At 41.9% G+C, this 24,152-nt stretch overlaps 1 protein-coding gene across 2 annotated transcripts; it reads left to right on the forward strand.

The window, feature by feature from the left end:
- The first annotated feature begins 14,002 nt into the window (after positions 1 to 14,002).
- On the forward strand, positions 14,003 to 23,987 carry LOC110989625 (uncharacterized). Of its 2 annotated transcripts, XM_022254148.2 has the most exons (5): positions 14,003 to 14,395; positions 15,713 to 15,861; positions 18,932 to 19,091; positions 20,684 to 20,845; positions 23,395 to 23,987. In XM_022254148.2, the coding sequence occupies exons 1-5, from the start codon at positions 14,199 to 14,201 to the stop codon at positions 23,921 to 23,923; spliced, it is 1,197 nt and encodes a 398-aa protein (XP_022109840.2). In that variant the 5' UTR covers positions 14,003 to 14,198; the 3' UTR covers positions 23,924 to 23,987. The 2 variants fall into 2 exon arrangements, with proteins under 2 accessions (XP_022109840.2, XP_086997663.1); XM_087141537.1 differs by lacking the exons at positions 14,003 to 14,395; positions 18,932 to 19,091 and having other exon boundaries at positions 15,833 to 15,942.
- Positions 23,988 to 24,152: the final 165 nt, after the last annotated feature.

Consider the following 24,152-nt stretch of genomic DNA (forward strand, 5'->3'; position numbering starts at 1 on the left):
TCACTTCAAAGCTCGCGTTACATAATGCTGTGCCGGGCCAGCAAAGTCATTTTGATGGGGGGGGGGGGACCGGATGGGGCGGACCCCCGAAAGGGTACTCTGCATCTTTTCCTTGCTGTATGTAAGAGTTTCACATAACGTTTCAAATGAATTCCAACTGCTCCACTCCAGAGACGACCAGAAGTCTCCAATGATCCATCCTTTGGCTTTGATACTACGTCCGTGTCTTTCCTCGATGCTTGTACGAACAGCAGCCGACCCTTCTCATGAGCATCATTTGGCCTCGTAGGAGACCCATGTCACTTGTCAGTCTAATCTATTTCTCTTTTAACATCCCTTTCCACCCATAACGACACTTTACACAATTTTATGGGTAATGCTTGCCAGCGCCAGGAGTCCGAGCACCGCTGTGGAGCCTGATGATTATTCACTTGATACAAATACAATGTATTGGCTTTTGTTTCTGAAAAGAAATCCTTTGAAACTATTTCGCCCACAGTTACTGAAATGATTAAACAATAAATCATAAGGTGTATTTTAAACCCGATTTATACAACTAAAAAATTCCGTCATTAAGGTTTTTCGTACAAATCATATCAAATACAATTTTGTCTTCCTACACCACGCAGTACTGATAGACTCAGAAAAAACAGAGATAAAACTCCATGAGGAAAAAAAGACTCTGGAAAACCTTAAGTCTGCTAGTACCGTTTTGCTACTGCATTATCCTAATATTTATTTTTAAGAAAGTTCTTGGACGGTCGAAGTCACGAGCTAGAATGCCGCACCCTTGCTCGACTAGAAAAACCTTCTCACATGCTAATTACATACCTCTGCCTTTTGTACCTGTTACGCAACACATTTTCCGTACATATGCCAACCGATTAGACATTTTTAGCCTGCGATACACCTGTAACGCAGGCATTTTAAAGTCCTATCTATGTAGGAGCATGGATGAATGAGGGGAGGAGCAGCTATACATCATACCCGCCTTCACCGTGACCACACTGCCATGACTGGATCCACGGCAATCCTTTTCACCAGCAATAGCCCAGCCTTATCATATTGGCTGACATTATCGGGAAGGCTACTGTATCCAAAAGCAACAGGTCTGACAGTTAACACTAGTCATCATGAGTATTCTGAACCTTCGTACTTGTGTAGCAATGTGGTAAACATTCATCGTATGAAGCCATCCAAAAAGATGAGAAGGCATACGGACAGGAGAACAGACCAGATTGCAGTGAGTAGGCTAGGTCTGATCATTTTGAAATGTTAATAAAACATAATGACAAACTAATGAAAGTTGCTCCATGAACCAACGACCTATACTTTAAAACCCCAAGGGAAACGTAACCTTACACCATCATGGCCAAGGCTCGATGTTCGTCGCTGGAGCCTCATTCTTTCATTCAGTCCCGTCTTTCCAATAGCCCGTCTCCGGTTCCCACAGGGTCATATCATGCATAATGGATACAGCCCCGCAAATAGGCCAGAAATATGTCCACTGAGCTCTTCAAAGTTTTAATACATTCAAAATATTCTATATCAGAGAGTCCTGAGAGCCATGGAATTGGGTAATTGAAGAAATATGGCACTCAACCTCTGGCCCGGATGCAATCGAGTCCGAAAGTGGCACTATTCAGCCGTTTTGCTGATGGATGCTTTTTCAAAATGGCTCATTTTCTGGGAAGTGAATCTTCATTTTAGGGAAGGTCTGTTTTGGGTGAGGATTTCTCACAAATTCATCAGTCAACCCACTAAAAATTGAAAGGAAAACGAAAGAGGACATGTCGAACATCATGCTTCTGCCCAGCCTGGACACTTCTGAGTGTTGTATTTTTAAAATAAGTTTGAAACATAAGGATTTATCATTGGTGTCTATGGGAATTTACTTTTAAGGGTGCAGCCATTTTGTCACATGATGCAGCGGGCGAAACGATGGACGGCGGCGTGTTCAGGCCGAAATGAAATCGCGCTACGGGTGCATTCCACCATGGAGGAAGGAGGGGATACGCGCAAGCTCATTAATATTTTGTGACCCCGTTGGGATTTTACAATAAGAGGTGCCATTATCGGGAGCGATCATAGAGATATTTTAATAAATCACGAATTTGGGACTTCTGCCGTCCATCTCCACATAGTTTACTCACAAAACCTCCAATTAACCTGTAGATTTGTATAGAGGCGGGGGGACACATGGAGAGCTGAGCGCATATGGGGTGTATTCGGCGAAGGGCAAATAAAAAAAAAATTGCGTGGCTAACCCCCATAGAATTGAAAAGAAAAGTGAACTTCTGGTCATAATCTTGAATTTCCGAATCCAAAGGGAAGAGGAAGGTCAATCTCTGACTAGCCTTGACTCAAAACGTTCTTTAGCGATACGGACTTAAATTACCCGCTGCCAGCTCCTTATCTTCAAGCACAGATCCTACACATTACTCTCTGCAAATACAGTCCACGAGCCCGACCGACTTACGTAACGAGCTACCAGTTGCCCAGTGTTGTATTGGAGCGCATGTGGTGGGCACTGGCTAGTGGACTGCATACATCGTCCGCAGACTTGATTTACCACAAAAACCTGACTTACCCACGATTCAATGCACTGCCGGTGAAAGCCCTCTATTGGTGGCTTGTATACATACACGCTGTGCGGATACCCAAAAACATCGTCTTGCACCCAGACTGTACCCAATATAGGATTTTTCTGTCCGGAATTTTGGCTCATGGATTATCTATCACGATTAGCAAGAGGTTTATTCCCAAACTCGTACTTCAGATAAATGCTCTGCTTTTCACAAAACGCTACAGTGGGTCATAAACACACACTTTCCATCCAAATCCATCGAAGTTCATTCCCAGGAAAAACTGTTGATGACGACATTATGGTGTACTATTTACGACAAACATTTCTCTCTCTCTTTAGCCGCCCTCCAGGCGACGCAACTACACGACACGACGGCACGACGGCTCCCTTGCGTCGTGCCGTCGAGTCGAACCGTCGCCTTCTTGCCATTACTTTTGTACACACACGACACGTCGTGCCGTCGCGTCGTGCTGTCTCAGGTTTTTTTCCATGTTTTATTTTTTCCCGCATAAACGTCGCCCCTTCCGTCGCCCGTCGCGTCGTACCGTCGTGCGTCGCGTCGTGTCGTGCATCGCGTCGCCTATTACGTCGCCTGAAGCACGACGCGACGCACGACGCGACGCGTCGTGTGCTGTCGCCCTTTGCTTCATGGTGTTTATAGAGGGCGCTTTTACTGTTTTCTTTCATTTCCGTCCCCCGTGCTTGCAAAGTACATGCTATTTACTCTTTGGTGTTGATTTGTTCTTGTTTTTATCTCATCCATTCTGCGATTAGGATTTAATATCTGTCATGTTTTATTAAGAAAAAGAAAAAAGAGCATAAAGAAAATCGGCATACGTAGGAACTGCTTTCTCATAATAAGTGGAAGCCCAGAATTCGTCACTCTTTAATCCCAGTCAATGATTTCTTTTTAATACCGTCGGTGTAGTTCCCATTTGTGGTAGATTTGTAATCTTATAGATACTGGTATTTCTCCGTGGTCCATCCCGGTAATTTCTAAGTAGTACTCCCAATTCCCCAAACAATTATCTATTATCATTGTAGCCGTGTCTTTTTTTTCTACTCTGTTTGGCCACACACATAATTTCTCCTCAGATCCGCATGTTACATCAGCAAGCACGTAATAATGATTGATGTATTGTATATTAGAATGGATTTTAAAATATTGTAGCGGGCATGATATGAGAATCATGACACCTGCTTACATTATTAATTTGTTTACTAGTTTACGCCTTTTATTATCAGCCAACCAGTGAGAATTAATTCGTTTCCGGCTAATATAATGAAAAGTTTTCGCACGGTTTAGGAAAATACAAATATTCTCACGTTAGAGAAGGCATCTTTTTAATAATGAGAAAAAAAATAGGGATTCTATTTAACAGAAAACGTTATGAATTAACAATCAAAATAAATAAAGGGCCTAGCTTGAAGACGATCTATTGCTGAAGTTGGGGACGACTTGACCTGGCTTGTCTTGACTTGGCAAGTAGCTTTAGAGCTTGTAGTAGAAAGGCTTGCAGTAAAAAGAGCTTGAATGGATGGCGAAGATGTGTTGGGCTATATCATGTTTAGGGTTCAAGTGCACAGCCTTTCCTTCCCCTCGACTAAATCAGGTTTCGGAACGGAATTCATGTGGCTCTGGTCCAGGCCACCCCCCGTCCAGCAACGTATGCATGTGTGGTTCAGTAGGCTTACACTGGTAATGTTTTTGCCTAGAGCAGGACAGGGACGAATTTGCAAGTAGGAATTGGCAGGTTCGATGGAAGGAGAAATCCCAGAGAGACAACAGAACAGTCTCTGTTCAGTCCAGTAGTCAAGTGAAGTGGAAGGTCACTGGCTAGGGAAGTTAACAGCTCCTTCTCAAAGACTCTTGTGGCTGGTTGCAAGTTCTACTACCAACTGCCCACACGCGCTGCCAAGCAACCTGCACAAATTGTATGACCTAATTCTGGGGGAATTAGGATTTCAAAAAGTGGGGCAAAAAATTAATTCTATTACATAATTATTAAGAAGATCAAAATTAGAGCAGAAAAAGTTAAAACAACGTTGTGGCTCATGTTATTTATTTCCTGGAGACAAGACTGATAGTTGGTCGTGACGCTCTCTCTAATTACATTTGATTAAAACAAAAACTTTTCTTCCACAACTCACTCTTAATGAAAACACAAAGTTAGAAAGCATGCATGAAAAAGAACAGCAGAGACAAGACCTGTTACCTATTCGCTCTTTGTACGCTACCGCCATAGGCATGCAGAGCCTCGATCTGGCAGCTTTTTCCGTGTATATTGGTAAGTAATTTTGGGCATGATGTTGCGTTAGTTCTTCTACCATCTACACTATACGATTGGACAATATTTAAAAAGCTGTCCGTTCAAGGCTCTGCATGCCCATGGCGGCAGCGTACAAAGAGCGAATACCATGTCCTGGGTGCAGGGAGTCCACTATTCAAGTAAGAATTTCTGCTCAGCTCATTAGCATTAAAAGTAGCAGCCCAGCATTTTTCTGAAAAAAGGCAGATTGTTTGGCCCCCGAAATGGTGAGATTGGGTAAATCGTTGCCAGGATCAACTGCCTGGGTCTTTGAGCTATCCTATGAGAGCAGAATGGCTAAAAACTACAGCTGAAAAATGGTCCTAAGTGCCCGAGAAAGTTGAGGGTTGCCACTTGAAAAATGGCTGCAATCAGACTTCGGAAAACTCATTTTTCGGGGGTGATTTTGTTTTGTGGGAATAATTAAAAATGTAACTGGTTACTGGTGTCGTGCGTCGCGTCGTGCTTCGCGTTGTGCTTCAGGCGACGTAATAGGCGACGCAATGCACAACGGTACGTCGCGACGGGCGACGGAAGGGGCAACGTTTAGGCGAAAAAAAAACGCAACATGGAAAGGACCTAAGGCAGCACTACGCGACGGGTGACGGCACTACGCAACGCACGACGCGACGCGTCGTGTGTGTACAAAACCAATGGCAATAAGGCGACGGTGCGACCCGACGGCACGACGCAAGGGAGCCGTCGTGCCGTAGCGTCGTGTAGTTGCATCGCCTGGAGTGAGGCTAGAGAGAGAGAAAAATGTGTGTCGTAAATAGTACACCATACGACATACATCAAAAACGTCATCTTCCAACCACAGCAAGCATTCCACTCTGAACATCGTTCTTCAAGATACAAATAGCTTCGTAACAAGGCAAGACGCGTGACCGCCAAAAGCAAGAAAAACTACTACACTGGGTGTGTACATCAACACAAGAAAGCCAGCCCTGCTGAATGGTATAGCCCAATTCGGAGTATGTTAAATATCAATAGAAAAGACACAGATATCAGCCCTCTCCTTGCGTCAATGTGCATAATTCAAAACATGTGTTTAAATGCATTAACAACCACTTCATCTCCATATCCAGTCCCCTTAAACCATTTGAAAATGCTTCACTGCCAGCATATTGACCAGACCCCCAACCAGATCCAACAGTGCAGAACTAACAAGTTTACGCAGGTCTTAAAAAACTAAACTAGGGAAATCTGCCGGATTAGATGGTGTCTCTAATTTGCAAGTTTGTTTATGAGCCCACAAACCCTCTAACAGAGATATTAAAAACACCTATTTTAGTGAGGGGTGTAAGAGAACAGCCGTTTACTGTGACCCTTGACCTCGCTTTAACACCATACCTGGAATGTGTATTCGTGCCATTTGTGTCTAGAGATAGTAAATAGCCTATATTGTAAACGACATGCATCTGTTCCAAGCTACGTTGTATCTCTGCCTATGAGCTATATTCTGTCTCTTATACAACCCCAACATCATTACAAAGGGTCTTTCCCCAACAATGGAAAAGAATTGTGGTGGTACGTACCAATCCCTAAAACTACACTTGCTACTTGCGACAAATTGAGACCAATTTCATTGACAGACCACTTGGTTAAGGTTGCTGAAGGGTTTATAGCTGATTGGTTGTTAGATGACATTAACAGCAAAATTGACCCAAACCAGTACGGCCATTGCAAGGGTGTATCCATGCCTCACTGTTTAGTAAAACTGTTTGATACCCTTCTCAGAAATGTAGACAAAATATCTGCACGGTTGTAATAACAGATTTCAGCAAAGCGTTTGATTCTGTGGAGCACAACATAGTCGTCAACAAGCTCGTCCAGCTTGGGGTGCGCCAATCTGTCATGACATTAGCTTGTGTCCGTTACTGTGGTGAAACTAGTGACTGGAAGTTCTTTTGTGGTGGAGTCCCACAAGGAACTCGCATCGGCCCACTGGGATTCCTCACACTCGTAAACTACGCACTAGAAAGCTCCCCACTTATTGCCCTAAAGTACGTGGATGACCCGACAATGGTTGGGAAAAGTAACAATGGCACTTCATCGGAAATGCAAAACCACCTCGATAGGTAGTAGTTGTAGGGGCTAGAAGACACCTACGGAGCAATATAAATGCCTTTGAAAAAATTGAAAAAAATCTTGACAAAAGCGACTAGCCGATAGAGGCCGTTTAGGACTTCAAATAAAACAATGTTACGTAACGCCTCGCAAGGATAGGGGATTGTAGATTGGGGGACCCTGTTCCTATAATAGAAGGGAGAGCTACATTTTAACTTTTGAATTGACCTTGGTAGCTGAATGTGACATCATGGGTTAATGTTGTCAAAAAAGGGCAGAGGTTTGAGGGAAATTATGAGAGGAAACTGTGAGTGATTTTACACGTGACACATGGTAGATTCAAATTTACATGTTTAGTTTACCAGTAAGAAAGTCACATTTTCTCACAATCTCCAAAAAATAGAGTCAGCGCAATAAAGATAATGTTGCCTTTGTTTTGGGGGGGACTTACCAGTTTTGCAAGATTAAAATGTCAAGAAAATTGGGAGGTCCCCAAGTATACAATCCCCAACCTCTAGGCTGGCAGAGTGGACCCTCAACAATCATATGAGACTGAATGTTGATAAATGTGCATCCATGCAAGTTTCAGTCGCAGAGGGCCGCTAAATGAGCAAGCTTTAAAAATTAACGGCACTTCTTTGCAGTCAGTTAATGCAGTAAAAATCCCAGGACTCGAAATAACTAAAGACTTGAGATGGAATACTCATGTCCAATCCGTTGTCAAGAAAGCATATGATAGGATTCAAATGATAACGACCTTAGATACCATTGCATGTCAAGATCACAATATGACTTAAGTTAAAGACCAATAGCTAAGTATTCCGCCCTCAATTGGCACCCAGGGCTAACTACTGCAGAAAGCAAAATGCCCGAGAAAATTCAACGCAGAGCCTGTAAAATCATGTTGGGCAGACAATTTACAAACTATGAAGATGACTTCTTGCCTGTAACCTCAATACTTTGACTGAAATGAGAGAGATGTGCATTAAGTTCTTTGAACATCAGCAGTGGCTACCACCAAGTAGGAGGGAGGTTCATCAGAGAGATCGTAGAAACTCTTAAAGTTTCTCCATCCTGCTTTGTAGAACTATTAAGCGGTACCAAAAAACCCTGAACATGTATATACGATCTGGAATCAAAGTCATTGATAATCTGGGTAAGAATAATTTTGTCCTCTGTACACACCAATTTTAATGGAATTTCATGTAATCTGTTTTATTTTTATCACATTTAAATGATTTTCTTTTTACTGATCTTATGTCCAATATTTTACTTTGCCAGTTCCATGATTTCAACGACAGCCAACTGTTAATCTCCTTCTTTTTTCTTTTCTAAATTGTTAATCAATACATCCCATAACGTATCTCCCAATGTCTTGACCTTTTACTTCGTTATTTTTGAACCTTTGTCAATTTAACTTTTTATTTGAATATTCTGCGATTCCGCTGCATGCGTCGAAATAATAGAAAATAAACCAATAATAATGATAATAATAACATTGACTAGATCACATGGCCAGACTTTTGTCTAATTTGCTAGACAAAGGGAAATTATTTTCGACCAATGGTATCGTTCTCTCAAAATTGAGAAGAATTTTGATGAGTTGAAAGAAGTTGTACTTTTGGAAGAGTTCAAACATAGTGTCCCTCCGAGTATCAAAACGCATTTGGAAGAGCATCACATCAATAAAGTAAAGAAAGTGGCAGTGGCTGCCGATGATTGTGAAGTAACTCATTAATTCACAACTGGCAAAATTAATTTCCAGTCAAAGGTTTTCCACAAAAGCAGTGAAAAGGGTAAATCAGGTTCTGAGGCACAGTCTAGCTCTGCAACTCCTGTTTCGCCGAAGTCTGCATCGCCAAGTGGAGCCAAAGAAGATCACAAGAAGTCCTCTCTCCAGCGTGACTACTGTCACAAGAGAGGCCACTCGAAGGCGAAATGCTTCAAGTTCATCGCTGATGAGCGAAAGCGTTCTGACAAGTCAGTTGCTTCTGTCCGTAAAGACTCTCTACTGCGTATTGTTACGTGCGACTAATTCAAAAGAACCAAAACGAAGTAGGGCACGACAGAGACGAACATGACAGCATAGAGTAGGAAACCAGCAACTATATTTACAGAAATTTATTCAGTTTACATACTAAAAATAATAAAGCAGTTTAAATCTAGGTTTCTATTTGTTTATACAATTAAATAATTACTTATAGGTTGTTGTCGAGGACTTGATTGGGTGCATGCTGTCAAGTTGACTATCGGTATTCTGTTGTGGAGGGGCAACTCAGGCACGGCTGGCGGAAGCACTGGCTGGTGCACCGGGTTGGTCTGATCCAGGTCATCTGGGGTGAGCCTCGGAACCGGTCTGGTCCCAGGCCATCTAGGTAGAGCCTCAGAACCAGTCTGGTCCTAGGCCATCTAGGAAGAGCCGCAAAACCGGTTGGTTTGGGCCATCAACTTGAAGGAGAGAGAGTACAGCGGTGACTCGCTGTCTCTACATGCAATGCATGTGGCAAGCCGTCACCTTGAAGGAGAAGAGTACAGCGGTGACTTGCTGTATCTGCAGGCAGTGTATAGCTGTAGGGCCAATTGGACATTGGCCGGAGTGATGAAGGTTGGCGACACCCATCAAATGAAAAAAAGAACAGAGCCCCTGGCTGAACGGGTGGCTGTGGTGTGATGAGTGCACCCAAGCATGGTACAACCCACTTCTTAAATACATGTGCACCCAGCTAATAATAAAAGAGCCATTACATAACCGGTCAGCCCACTGGGCAACATCTTGACAAAAGAATACTGGGTACAAAGCACAATACATGGGGTCTGCTGCAGAACAGGTTAGACTTACAGTACCACAAATGTCTAAAGAAAGAATTAAATCAAAAACAGCAGGCGAATTATAAAGGAAGAAATGTCCCATCTGTAACAGTATGAAGTCCAGTGAGGCCCACCGTACGCCAACCGTGTTTCTCCTTCGAAAGTGGTTGATGACCTCAACCAAGTTGATGAAATCTACAAAGATTTCGTTTATTGTGATAATATGTCCTGCGAGTTGGATGAAACCGACCGTCCAGTCGTTATCCCAAGGGCCAGTCACAATCACTGATGCTAGAGCACGTGTTACTGTCTCCAGAAAGTTCGCTGCATGCGAAAATGTTGATGCAAGATATTTGGGGTAATTTTATGCCTGTCCTGTTGCATAGGGTGAATCTGAAATTTGACTTGTTTACTGGCCCTGTGGTTGTTGGAGTTGTTCCTAGTCTGCCGATAAAAGGTGTTCAGTTTCTGTTGGGAACCGACGTGGCGGGAGGTAAAGTGTCGGTATCCGCTATTGCCTCTAATAATCTTCTAGAGGAGCCAGAAATTCCTTCCCTGGAGGAGAAGTTTCTAGAAACTTTCCCCGAGGGTGCAGTGACGAGATCTCGGATGAAATAGACGGAAAAAGATGTTGCAGATTCAGTGCCAATAGAGGAGGAGAACTCTGGTGTTTGGCTGGCTGAAACTTTCTTCACCAATTTGGAAGAAGATGAGGGAGTGTCTCAAGATGCTAAGTTAAGCCGATTTTCGCTCATGAAGAAGCAGAAAGGGGACAAAAGAATTTGTTTCTATTGAATCTGCATGAATCGAAGGGCTGGTGTACACACTGAAAATAGAACGAGCGCTTCAATCATCCTTGTAGAAACGAAGGAGTTTGTAGCTTTAATGAAACAGTTCCTTATGAACACCCCATTTTAAAGAATGGAATAGGTGCACAGGCCTGTTGCATAATACGCTCAACACACACATCCCTTCCGTCCCCCTTGTGCTTGACCGGGCTTAAACGTACGTTTAAAAGCGGCTCAGGAGAATGGATGCAGCTAATGCTCTCGCCTGCAGCTCGGGTATTATTAGCGTTGTCTGCTGATGTAAGATCGGCACATATTATTTTATTCCCATTGATAAATACCTTTGAATTCAGAGAGTCAAAAGAAGTCAACATGTGATGGATTTCCAACGATTTTTTCAAGAAGTCCATTTTATGGTATGTTCCTTTTGAAAGTTATCCAACAGAATTGTTTAAATGGACTTGGAGCTTTCCTTTCTGTTGCTTTTAAGAAATAAAAAATCACGAAAGCAACAACAATACTCCACAGTGAGTTTCCTTTGTTTTCTGTCCTGATTCTATTGTTTGTTTTTTTCAATTGTTTGCAAAAATGTGTATATATTTTTTTTAATAAATCCTCGGTTCTTACCATTAGTTTGTAGGCCTAAATAAGTCTTAACCCAACTACAAAAACTGCACTTGTAAATTCACCGTGTAAATTCATTCAACCACATTATTATAAAAAAATTATCCGCGGGAAGGACTTTCATTTACACATTTCTGAATTTTCAGGAATAGGCCCCTATTACGAATAAAAACAGCCCAACGGACATTACGACTGATACGAGCTCATTTGTGTCTGCAATATATCTATCGAAATTCAAACATATTCCCTTTCTTTTCGTTCCATCTCTTAAACATCTTCGTTAAAGAATATTTCTGAGCTAAGAATTTTGAGATTGATTTGCAACATCCAAAAATTAAAAATATAAATGTAAAAAAACGCAAACCTTCACCGCCAACTGTCCACGTTTTCTGAATCCACACTATGCGTAAGTGTACGCTTGTCCTATCCAGTCTTTATAATGCGGGGATCAATGCTCATATCCATGTGCCAGCGCGTGGTTTACGTAGCGGGCGTTATCACTTCTCGGAGGGCGTTATCAAATGTTAATACATGGTCACATGTCGCTTTCCGATAAATAGGAATAGAAAAAATGTCCCAGATATTAATAAGGGAATAAATAGAAGTTTATGACTTAATATAAAATAAGTCTTAAACGTGCGTTAAGCCTGGTTTCCATGTCAACATAAGAAACGCAGAGAGCAATCAAGACGCAAACTTCAACGCCGACAAATGGAAACGTGTCAAATGGAAGTACCGCCGATAACGCAAACCAGCCCCAGACGGATCGGCAAAGTTGAGCCTGGTTCAACTTTGCCGACTGTCTGCGTTAAGTCGCTAAGTAGGCCTATACAAACACGCACGCTGGCATGACAGGCGTACAACGATGCTCCTCTCGCTTAGTACCACCCATTTTGTCCATTTTCTTCTCACTGCTAACATTACAACCCCAATCGTCAACAAAAATAACTGACCATTAACAAATTACATCAAACAGGAGTATCAGTTTAGCTTCAAGAGGCGACATTGCCACCTAAAAAAGGCGTTTTTTGCAAAAGGTTTTCGTGTTTCGGACGCCATTTTGTTTCATTTCATTTTGTCTCTTCCACGACTGTCTTCGTCTTGACGTCTTGCGTGCCGTCGGCGTTCGTTACGGCCATTATACAAACCAAGCTTCAAAGGCTTCAGGAGACTGGACGCAACCTATGCCCGAGTCGCAGACGAGGGCATCATCAGCGTCCAGTCTCCTGAGCTGGTCTTAAAACATAGGCCTATGGAATTTCATTTCTGTCAATTACGCAGCGGTGTAAATGGCAAGATACCAGGAATAAACAAAGCGACGATGCGACAATGCGACACGACTATGCAACGGCACGACGCAACGATGCAACGGCACGACGCGACGATGCAACAGCACGACGCGACGATGTGCCGTTGACAGCGGAAGTGGCTGCAGACCCAAGGGAGAATGCCCCACATGCACGCGCCGCGTAATTGGCAGAAATGGAACTACATAAACGCTCTTGACTTTTATAAAAAGACTAAACTTTTTAACACTGTTATTTTGATGGAAATGACACTGATTGTATTGAACATTTTTCTAGTTTTCTACACGCATGCGCTGACCCCCCCCCCTTGACATGCTCCTTGTATCCTTATGCTTTTATTTCTTATAAACTGCAGGCAAAGGGTTCTTGGCAAGCCTGCGTGGGCGCGTTGCCCCTTGCCACAATCTAGTACTTTTTATTTTTCCCCCCAAATCAGGTTAATCCGTTGTGACATTTTATCCTCAATTTGTAACATCGTAATAAAGTTTTCATTTCATTTATCATTTCTCAAGGCATAAACAAATACAAAACGTACAAGACAACAATACAACTACAATGGCAACAGCCTTGATGGATTACCAAATGCGAACTTAATCACAGTCGAGTGGCTCTCCAAATGTTACCATGCTACAAAAACGGTTTGAATAAAGGATCTATAAAATATGCAAAACTAAAAAATAGAGTAAAAACAACAATGGCCACTCACCATGTCACATCTTTACAGAGAATAAAAAACCCTACATCTGAATCAATAGGCCCAAGCCCCACCAAAAAAAAAAAAAAAGTCACTCAGATCCATCCCAGGAAAAAGAAAAAAACAAATAAAAGTGAATAATAACAATAACTGCAGAAAGATGTGGAATGGTCCATGCTCATTCTAAACACAAAAAAGTCATGATGAATAAGAACATTAATTTTAAGAATAAGATACAATTAAATATAATATTGTCGCGGCTATAAATAAGTATAATCTTTAATAGGAAGAATTTGAAGTGCATGATGATCCGTAATAGATGAATTGACCACAGATACAAGAGTAAATTACGTAAGAATTGATACATGTAGTACATTTCTAGGCATAAAATTCAACCGTTGTACAAGGTGACAGAAAGTATTTACGTAGGCTACTATGGAACTTGGACAAATTGAATAAAAGTTTTTCTCTAACAGTTGCTGACTCTATCACACAATTGCATTTTAGATATCAAGTTCCTATTTATTTGAATTTAGATTTTATCAGAAAAGGATAGGAGTCAACATTTCTAACGGTTTCAGATTGCTTTTGGATTATTGCTTGGAACCATTAGACTGGATTGACCCCTTCTGATCCAATTTAACACACGCCCATCTTTACTGGTCACGAATTGAACCTTTGGCGTTATGGGAGCCTTACGACGTTATGGGAGACATAATCATTTCTGACAGCTGAGACCCAGTGAAGGGAAATATTTACATGTAAGTGCCATGACGTCAGTGCCATGACGTTATGTGGTGAGTCACTGAAATAAAAGTAATGACTTTTAACAACACTCAATCGCGTCTTAATTCATCGTTTAATTGAAAACTAATTCCTCGCGTTAACTGTAAAAGTTGTTTACTAAAAGGTAGCTTTCGAGGAAGCTCCATAAACACAGATTATACAAGATATCGTTGAGAAGAAACTTGTGAACCACGGCGCTGAATACACCGTCACCGCTGTACAGAAATGGGCTGGGTCTGTAACGATTTGTCGACACTTAAGTTATTCACATTCGCAGGCGTTGTGTGTATATGGCTTGCTGTATTCTACTACGGGCCCCGTCATCTGTTCGCTGAAGCTGCTAACCCTGTGCCTGGTGAACTACCGAGTGCATTCACTTCCACTCAGACTCTAAGCAAACTGCGGAGCTTGTTATGTGGAAGGTAAGTTATGAAGTATTTCATTTACGCTATTGCATATCCCGCTATCCCCGTTCACACTAAAAACAATTTCAAGTCAGAGTAACTTATTACAGGGTGTGTTTTGAATAAAGAAAGCGTTCATAGTAGAATCCCCTGAAAAAGTTTGTTCACAAGGTTTGTCATACTTGGCAAAAGTAGGGTCTCAACTTATCCACGTTTTGGCTTGATAAGAAAGGCAAATAATATCATTCCATAAAATGTGTTCGTTCGAGTGTGCCATTTTCGCAACTGACTTCTTTCGATTTATATTTTCCCGTCCTCACCGTTTCATCAGAACTGTATCTTTTGCGGAAATGCCTTGCTTTGCGGAAATGCCGGATAAATTAGTTTATTCCTGCCTCATTGAGTCACGCTGCTTAGGTATTCGTTTTGATGTTTATTTCTACTTTAGGTTGTTTTCCCATGAGAAAGATAGATATGAAGGAAAAGATTAATTGTTGTTATCTTTCCGGTCATGTAAACAGCAAGCTTCTCATGAAGATAAAACTAAACCGGATGCTTCATGTGTATTTGTAGTAGTTCAACTTTCTTTTTCAAAATTAATGTTGACAGTGTTACTTATTTCAATGGATTGAAACTGGTCTCTACGAAAGCCCACTGGTGCCATGAAGCATACATTTTCAAAAAGTGAAGTATACTCTTTTAAATTTTATCTGTATACCTATTTCCTATGTAAATTTCACGAGATATATTTTCCAAAGTTTGCTTTAGTCTAGATAGTTTTAAGCCCGTGTTACGAGGTGTATTTTTATAAGCGTATGTGTTTCTGACAAATATCGTTTTACGCGAAACATTTTTTGCAAGTTTGTTTTAGGACAGAACATTTTTCGGAGGATGACGTCTTATTTATACAGGAAGGCTTGTACAGACAGGCTTGGAACTTGTTCATTTTGGAAAGCGTCATAGCTTCACTGTTATCAAATCACTATCAATACACCGGTAAATATTAATTGCATCGTGGCCATCGAGGGCCGGGACTCATTCACCGGCTGTCTGTCTCGTAAAAACGGATGTTCACAAAAATAGACCATAAAACAAACTTTAATGTCTCCAAAGAACAAACTTGACAACAAATATATCTCTCCTCCAAAAGCAAACAAATTAAACAGTATATCTCGTGACAACGATTTTTCCCCCAAATAGAAACAATGTGTTCAAAAATAGCTTCCATAAATGCAAACTTTGAAAAACAATTTACTTCACATCTCAAAATGCGTATCTCGTGGCACTAATGGGTGTTCGTAGGTCTCATTAACTTGCAACGTCATTTCTTTATAGATGTAGTCATCATGCTCAAAATCGCCTGAAGCAAATATGCCGTGACTATGGAAGGAAGGACGTGTGTTACTGGCTATGCGGATGCAGCAATTATGACAAGAAATGTCTGGCCGAAGGGATCTGTACATGTCCGTTTAACATTGAGGAAGGTAGGCCGCCATTTTTATTCCTGCACAGTCTACACTTAGATTGGGAACCCGAATGAACGTGTTTGCCTGCCTCCTTGAAAGGTGGGTTTAAGTGTTACAATATTTTCCTCTCGCTGAGACTTGCAATTAACCCAGTGCTTATCAAATAAATGTTTAACTGCCAGTTCGGATATTTTTCATATCCTCATAATGATGCTGAGTTCTCATTCATGAGCAGAAAAATTGACAAAAATTACACCTTTCGATCGCTGTTGTTATTTCTTACCTTTTGTGATCTCTTCTTGATTTGGTTAGGTGATTAAACAAAGTTGCTGTGAGTAACATTTTTGATTCATAATTTGTCCATGAAATGCCCAGTTATTTAAGGACTACAGTGGCGTAATTTACATCGTTGTGAAGGGTAATGAGGAAGGTACAATCTGGAAGGTGGACGGCCGGCAAATTCGAAAACCGGGGGGGGGTACTCGACACCAAATTACATTTGTGGGCACTTTATGCCGCTGTTGATTACAAAGAAGTACAAATATCCAATTATGCTTGTGTCCTAATACGAGCCTCAAACTTGAATGAAAACGGTGTTTTTTAAAGTTTTATGCAATTTGAGTGTTGCTGTTGAAATGTAAAGCAAATAACCTAAAATCCGCAATTTATGTTTCTCAAGACTGAATATTAAGGGATTATAATGATTCAGTGGTCTTTTCCCTTTCCAAAAAATGTAGACGGTGATATATACTTCCATTCCCCTCAATTTACACTCATGATTCACTGTTTACACTGATTATTAACTGAAGCGCCGATTTGACAGTAAGAATATCATTGACTTTGTAAGAGTTTTGTCATCTTCGTACATTTCAGATGCATGGACATTGTCCCAAAAGTGTCAGTTTGAAATTCAATCAAAGCCCCTTCAATGCAGTTTTACATCATCGTGCCGATATCGTCGAAAATTGTACGTCAGGCTGTCCACAGCAAGGTCATACAAGTCCTTTGACCTTAGAGGAACACATCGTCCCGGATTGCCCCCTTTCCGACAACAAAACGCATTCCATACGAAGTCATAATGGAAATAACAAGTCTTACTTTAAAGTACTGTTGCGCACTCGCAAATCTTTGAATTCTAGCGCCCCCTAGTTTTACTCGTTCTCGGTCCTTGCATTTTCAGGGTCTCTTATTTAGCTCAGCTATGCATTATGGACATGTAGCAGAGATGCTAATTTTGTACTCTCTACTCTGGCGTGATCGCGTGTTCCTTCACTCCTTTATCCTTGTGTTTTCTCTGCTCAGTTCTGGCATGTCGAAATTCCCCTCCACGTGGCTGCGTGGTTGGGCGTGGTAAGGTGAGGGTGGTAAGGGCGTGAAATGCTAATGTCTAGAAACCTCAGACTTTGTAACTGTCAATCATTCGCCATAGATGATCGGGTAAGCACTTTCACGCACCCGGCTCTACACTTTGTACACGTGACTTCTTATTCGGTATTTTTACCTTTTTACACACGACACTTTAGATTCTTGCACACGACCCTAGCAGGAAGTTATGTGACCCTTTGAGATGGAAGATTTTTATTAGTTGAGCTGTTCAGCGACGCTCATATTTTATTAATTCCTAACCCTCTAGAATCCTATAAATAGAGCAGATTTTCCCTAGCTCGTCGGATAGGTGCGGCGGACCAAACCCTAGTTGCGAGAGCGGAACCTAACGTAGTGCGGCGGTTGGACCCTTTCCGAGAGAAGTGCGATAGTAACCATTCTTATGGCGAAGAAATGTAACCATATGAATGACCAGCTAGCTTAGCTTGGACCGATGCGATAGCGGTACGAATTAGCCCAGGGTGCTAGTGAGAGTCGTAGCAGCCCGTCACCGCTACGTCCGAACCGATTGCCGGGCGAGACACCCCCGGGTCCCTCGCCACCCTTGTCCTGCTAACTAGCCCAGTCCTCCCCGTCTCTACGCTGAGCCAATGGTGCACAGTGCGGCGATCTTATCATTGCGCTCATCACGTTGCGGTCTGAGCGGCAGTGCGGTCGGTACATACCGGCGCTGGCCCCGTCCAGCCCTTGCTCGTCACCATGGAGGTCCGGGACAGCTCCCACCACGGCCCGGCCCGATGTGTGTAGCCTAGTTGTGCGATGCTACACACACGTACCGTAACCTACTCTCTCTGCGGACTTGCATTGCCAATGGTCCTGCCAAACCGTAGTTTAGTTACCCTCGTATACAACTTCGCCTCTCTATAACTTTGCCTTTTGTGCATTATATTATGCTAAGTTACACCTTCTTCAAACCCACATTGAACTTTGATGAAGAGAAGTGAGATCAATAAACCAACCATACAGTTTGACTGTCACCCAAACCCCTTGTTTCACGTCCACCCTTTAATAAATTGTTGACCCCAAATATCACATCCCTTAGACACTAATAAAGTCCATGCTACCATCGACTTGATATTTATGGAACGCAACAGTACCATAAAGTTGTTCATGAACCCTTAGAATGAGTAGTTTTGTGTGGTGGCGAATGACAGAATTTTGAGTGCCAAAACTTGACTCACCGTGAGAAAAGAGATTGAGTGGTGAGAGCACTAGTCACAATTGGAGTCACAGTTTCTTCATTATTTAATAAAGATAAACATTGAAAATCAGTTTACCCGCTCGTAACATAAGGACAACAATTACAATTTGTGGGGAAAATGATCAGCGAAACAATAAAACAGATTTTCAATGTTAGTACGTGCACGTTTTCCAAATCAATGACATTTGAAGATATCTCTATACCGAAATGACAAGTCATCCCACAATCCCCTATATCGCCCCAGTTCCCGGCACAAATTGATGATGGCAACGACGGTGATTCCGCAGTGACGTTGACTGTACCAACTAAGATGACAGTGGTGAAACTTATGATGATGAAATTATGCTGATATCGTTAAATTATGACAATGACCATGAAAATGACGATGGTATTTACAACAGGTATGGTGATGATGTTGATAATGATGATGGGAAGATGAAAATAAAGAAAATAGACCTCTTGTTTTGGCAAAGATTACATTTCAGCAATCTTGCACGACAGGTTGCTCAAGGAGTCAAACGCTGTGCGTGTTCGACGATGCGTTGATATGCTCCACACCAAAAGACATATGTGTCTACTACGATGAAAGGAAAACGCATTGTGAATGCAGAGGGGGTTGGACAGGGGAAAACTGTCAAACATGTGGTGATGGATCAATAAAGTAAGAAATCAATGTTTTCTTTTGTGCTGTTTGTTTTTCTAATGACTGACACTCTTCATCAAATTCATTGCGATTTTTTGAGCTCCCATGTCAAATGCCCAAACCGTATTTTATTACAATTTCTTTGAGGGGAATGCCCATTAGGACTTTGCCAAACAAAATAAGGGAGGAAGACAGTGGAAGACAGTGTGGCATATTTACTTCTTACTTCACTTGTGCTTGTGCTTTGTTTTAAAATGAGCATGCAGAAAAGGCGAGTTTTACAATAAAAATAATATATTCGAAAACGGCGCCTTCTTCTCAAATTGAAATATAGTTGTGGTTCATCTGTCTTCATGCAGTATTCATCTGGGTTAAATAAGGTAGCCTATAGATAGACTGTAACTTGTGTAAGCCATCTATAGCCCATTAATGTAGCTTATAATCTATGTGGGAATATTCTGAAACATGAAGTTTTAAAACTTTTAACATGCTTCATAATAAGAGGTAGCAATGAGAACACGACAAATGTGTAAAGCGAGAACATCGGTGCAAAACGTGTGTGTCGTGCCAAAAACATCGCCCTTATCCTTATTCACGCTCACCATCACACTAAAGCAGTGAGTGAGTGAGTAAATTCAATGATATCAGTAATGTAGACTAATTTCATATTCAGCAGTGGATTGCACGGACGTTAGATTTTGATACCTGAGCGTGCGAATGTGTTTTGACTGCATGTTCGTATGGTGCATTTGGGTGAAAATAATGTTAGACTCTCGGAAAATTACGGGTATTGGGGAAAATTGGGGAAATTTTGAATATTTTGTAATGAAAATGTGGTTTACCAAAACAAATATCAAGAAATTTTGGATAAAGTGAACGTATTTCGGTACAGATAAAATTCGTTCAGGACAAACTTGCCCTCCTGATGGTGCTGCTGTTGATTGCTTGGCTGGCTGGCTTGCAGGTTGACTGGCTTGCTTGCTTGTTTGGATTTGTTAGAAAATGAAAGCGTTTATATTTTCTAAAAGGTACGACCACTTTTCTTTGAGGGGTGAGGAGGGTTCTTTCAAGAATGAAAAAATGGCCCGCGTTTGAGGAGAAAATCCCACTTGCCTCCCCTTGCCTTTGCGGGTAGAGTTATCTATACCAAAAGGAAGAGGAATAAGTCAAGGAAGCCAGCAACAAAAGTCCATCTTCAAAAGCTTTCGAAGTGTACGAAAAATGATAATTTTTTTTCTGATTTTTTTGGAAACTATACGAACACAAACATAAAAGAATGTCCAAACTATGTAGGTACTGGAAACATTCATGTGTTTCCGTCGCTTACTTCTGACCGTATCTGTGGATATAAGAGCATACAGTTCGGTTAAGGTGGACCATTACTGGAAACATTCATGTGTTTCCGTCGCTTACTTCTGACCGTATCTGTGGATATAAGAGCATACAGTTCGGTTAAGGTGGACCATTACTGGAAACATTCATGTGTTTCCGTCGCTTACTTCTGACCGTATCTGTGGATATAGGAGCATACACTTCGGTTAAGGTGGACCATTACATCTTTTAATGATTCGATCTCACCTGCACGTTTTGCTGTTCTCTTTCCTATCCAGCTGTGAGGTGGATGACAAGTCCTCTGAGACTCCATCTTCGGGATCTGATCTGACCATCAAGGTGCTTGTTATAGCATGTGTAGTTTGTCTTATCCTGGGCCTGCTACTAGGTATCTTCTGCATGTGCCGCACAGGAAAACTTGTCTGTATCACTACAACACGGTAAGAATTTACGAGCTGTTTATATAATCCTGTTTGACATTCGTTGAGGAGCAAACTTTTGTTCTTCACGTTGTGTCAGTTTCAGGCCCAAATAAGTCAGTATTTCAGTTTTTACATTGTGGCCATCGTGATAGCGGAAAGCTATCCGCCCAGTCTGTGGGGAATTCCTTCCTCAATTCCTAAATCCTCCTTAGTCCTTGAGTCTGGCGAGCTATCAAAAAGACCAGGGTTATGGGTCGTTTTAGCGAAAACATATATATCACTGATTGGTGATTGATGGGAAACTCGGTCAACCGACCAGATTTATCGGCAGGATCAAGAGGAACTACTTTTACATTCTTCTCATTTCTCAAGAATTATGGTATTTACACAATTGAGTTCCAGTCACACTCTATTGTACGGGCGATTCACAATACTGGGCGCCCGATTCTCTAAAAACTTCCGAATTTTCAACCCACGCGGCATAAACGCGGCGCAAAGAACTTTTTGTGGACCGTTTTCTCACAATGCAAAAAAGGCCTATCCTTACTGGCGTTGTTCTAGAGCCAATATCTTTTTTTTGGGGGGGGGAGACCCTTCGCACTTGACGTCACCTTTTTGCCTTTTTCGGGGGGGGGGGAGTGCTAGAGAAAAGTTTTTTTTGGGGGGGGGGCTACAGCCCCCAGCCCCTCGTGGACCCGTGCCTGTCTCCGTGGTAGTCTGGTTTCCTGACCTGGAGATTTCTGACGACTTTTGATAAAATATTAGGTCAGGTACCACCTACGATTAAAAATAGTCAATGACACAACATGTCAGCGGTCACCGGGGAAAGCGGGGCCTCGTCCAGTGACCACGAACTTCATTTAAAAAATAACAACTGTGGTCAGGGCACAAAGCTATTTCATTTCATTTATTTCATTTTCGGGTGTACTTTACACAATCCACACTGGCACGAAATACACACCAAAAAACATTTCTTTTCAGACGTAAAACTGGAGCAATTAATCAGCCCCGCTGGATTTCCCAAGCAAAAGAAAAAAAAACCGATGCTGGCATTATAGTGACTTCTTCAGCCCTAGTGCATGCCGAAGTATCATGTAGCCAACGTTTGGCATGCACAGGGCTTATCCACTACGGACACTGGGCGAAGGTTCCCCTCGTTTTCTCAGAATGACGCAATCTACATTCAGAATCCGCATCTTGGCATGAACAGAAAAAAGCCCTTTTAAGCTTGTTATAGTTGAGCTCTGAAAACAAATGGCACTGCGTTCGATTTAGATGCTTCCATATGTTTTTGAACAGATAAAATCAGAGAAAACGTGTTTTCCTTAGAGGTGCTCTTTAACCAAGCACCTTGCATAGGCTAGTGAATGAGATTCTAGATAAACGTCAGACAGCCTGGGCGAGGAAAGTCCATCTGGACTATGAATGGAGGCAAGGGTAGCACCTAGCCCAGGTTGGACGACGTCTACATTGCATTTCGACTAACGTCCAGGGTATAAAAGTCCTCCTACTATGCGAAAGTTTTTCAACATTTTTTCTCCCATTTTTACCTGACCAAGCCAGGTCAAAATGTCGTTCACAAGTGCCTGGTATCCTGAATTCCATAAATGCTGTGTTGAAATTACTAAATACGCCCGCGGAAAACGTATTTTGCAGGAAATTGTGAAACTCTGCGGTTTCCGTCGCGATTCGTGAACGACCTATATATGTGGCAACTATGATGTTTGTTGGTGGGGCTGATACTGACGTTGGAGTAACACCAGCAAGTAGCAGTTCATCAAGGCCGAACGGTCAAAGCTAAAAGGCAGTGCTTGAAGTGTGGAGCTCTTACCAATATCCCGTGGGTTGAGAATTATCCAAATACTGCTTAGACAACTGACCTGCACTCACGGCCGCCGACACGCCCGCCATCTTTCGTATACTTTCAATTTGCATAATAGGTTAATGTGTGCTGACTCCCTCGCTTATGATATGCTACCCCATCGAAAAACTATTAGAAAAACATAAATTCCTGACAAACTGAAAAAAGCCTCGTGGGTGCGCCACTCTTGCATGTGGTCTCCGGTCCAGCCGCTTTGCAGTTAGACATAAACACAGCCGCGAAGGCCTTCACGAAAGGCTGGGGATAGGGTAGCACCATGGGTCGTAAGGCCAAGCCAGTATATTATGGCGTTTGTGTGAACATGGTCAAGCATTTCAAGTTGAGGTTCACATAGCTCGTGGAATGTGAGCATGTGTCTTAAAGAAGGGAAAGCATAGTTAGAATAAATACGCAGTTGGACTCATCCCTTATCATGGAATCATTTACATTTTTGATAACACTACTCAAATTGTTTTTTAAATCATCAAAAATGTCCTAGGTTTTCCCTTTAAAAGTAATCGAACTGCCCAAAAACTTCTCAGGTGCACCCTTCACGGACTGGGGTAAACATCGAATTTATAATTTTTTGAAATGCTTACGTATTTATTGTTATTTTGAAATACTTCACGTGAACTAAATGTTTTCAGTTTCTGTTAACCTTTAAAGAGGAGGCTAACTCAGAATTTCAACCTCTCATTTTCGATAGGATCAACGAACATGTAGAAGAGAAAGATGAAACTGAAGGACGCAGACAGCCCAATCCTCCAGTAACCAGGCAGCAATCCGAACATCGGTATTGTCCCATCATTCAGTATGCTGTTCCTGATCATCACCTCACGGCTAGTAGTCATCCTGCCTTAGATAAAGCCTCCGACAGAGGGTACACAGAGCCAAATACCACACACCATCAGCAATCAAACACTAGGCATGGGAGAGATCAGGGTAACTACTACTTCAAATTAGAGTCTGCCTCTCCGATTGTCACTTACGAAAGTGTTCCCCCGGGAATGGAAAAAAACAGCAATTCAGCTGCTACCTCACTGACAGAATCCAAGGATGAATTAACACAATTTGACGTCATCACCAAAGAGCTGGATCAAAGTCCCGGAAACAGTGAATCTAAATTTAATGCCTGCCAGTCTAACCAATATGATCATCTAAAACGCCAGATGGACGTCAATATTAGCGACAAATCCCGTAATTACAGCCATATAGCTTTACAAGAGTTTCTCTAGGTTGCTTGCACATTGCTGGCTCCAAAACACTAAAACGGTTCTAGTTGTAGAAAACGTTCATCACCCCTGCCTTTATTTATTAAAATTTGATGAACAAATCAAAGCTTGTTACTTTCATACTACTGAATAGTTTGGTAATTCATTTTATTATAAACCGTAACGTGTCGTTGACGTCCAATGTCCCATTTATTAGCTGAATGAGAGGAACGTGTCACGCAAAGTCCCTCAT

The sequence above is a fragment of the Acanthaster planci genome, linkage group LG09 (assembly GCF_054643075.1).
Source record: "Acanthaster planci isolate LZ-2023a linkage group LG09, COTS_SCS, whole genome shotgun sequence".
In the NCBI taxonomy this organism is placed as follows: domain Eukaryota; kingdom Metazoa; phylum Echinodermata; class Asteroidea; order Valvatida; family Acanthasteridae; genus Acanthaster; species Acanthaster planci.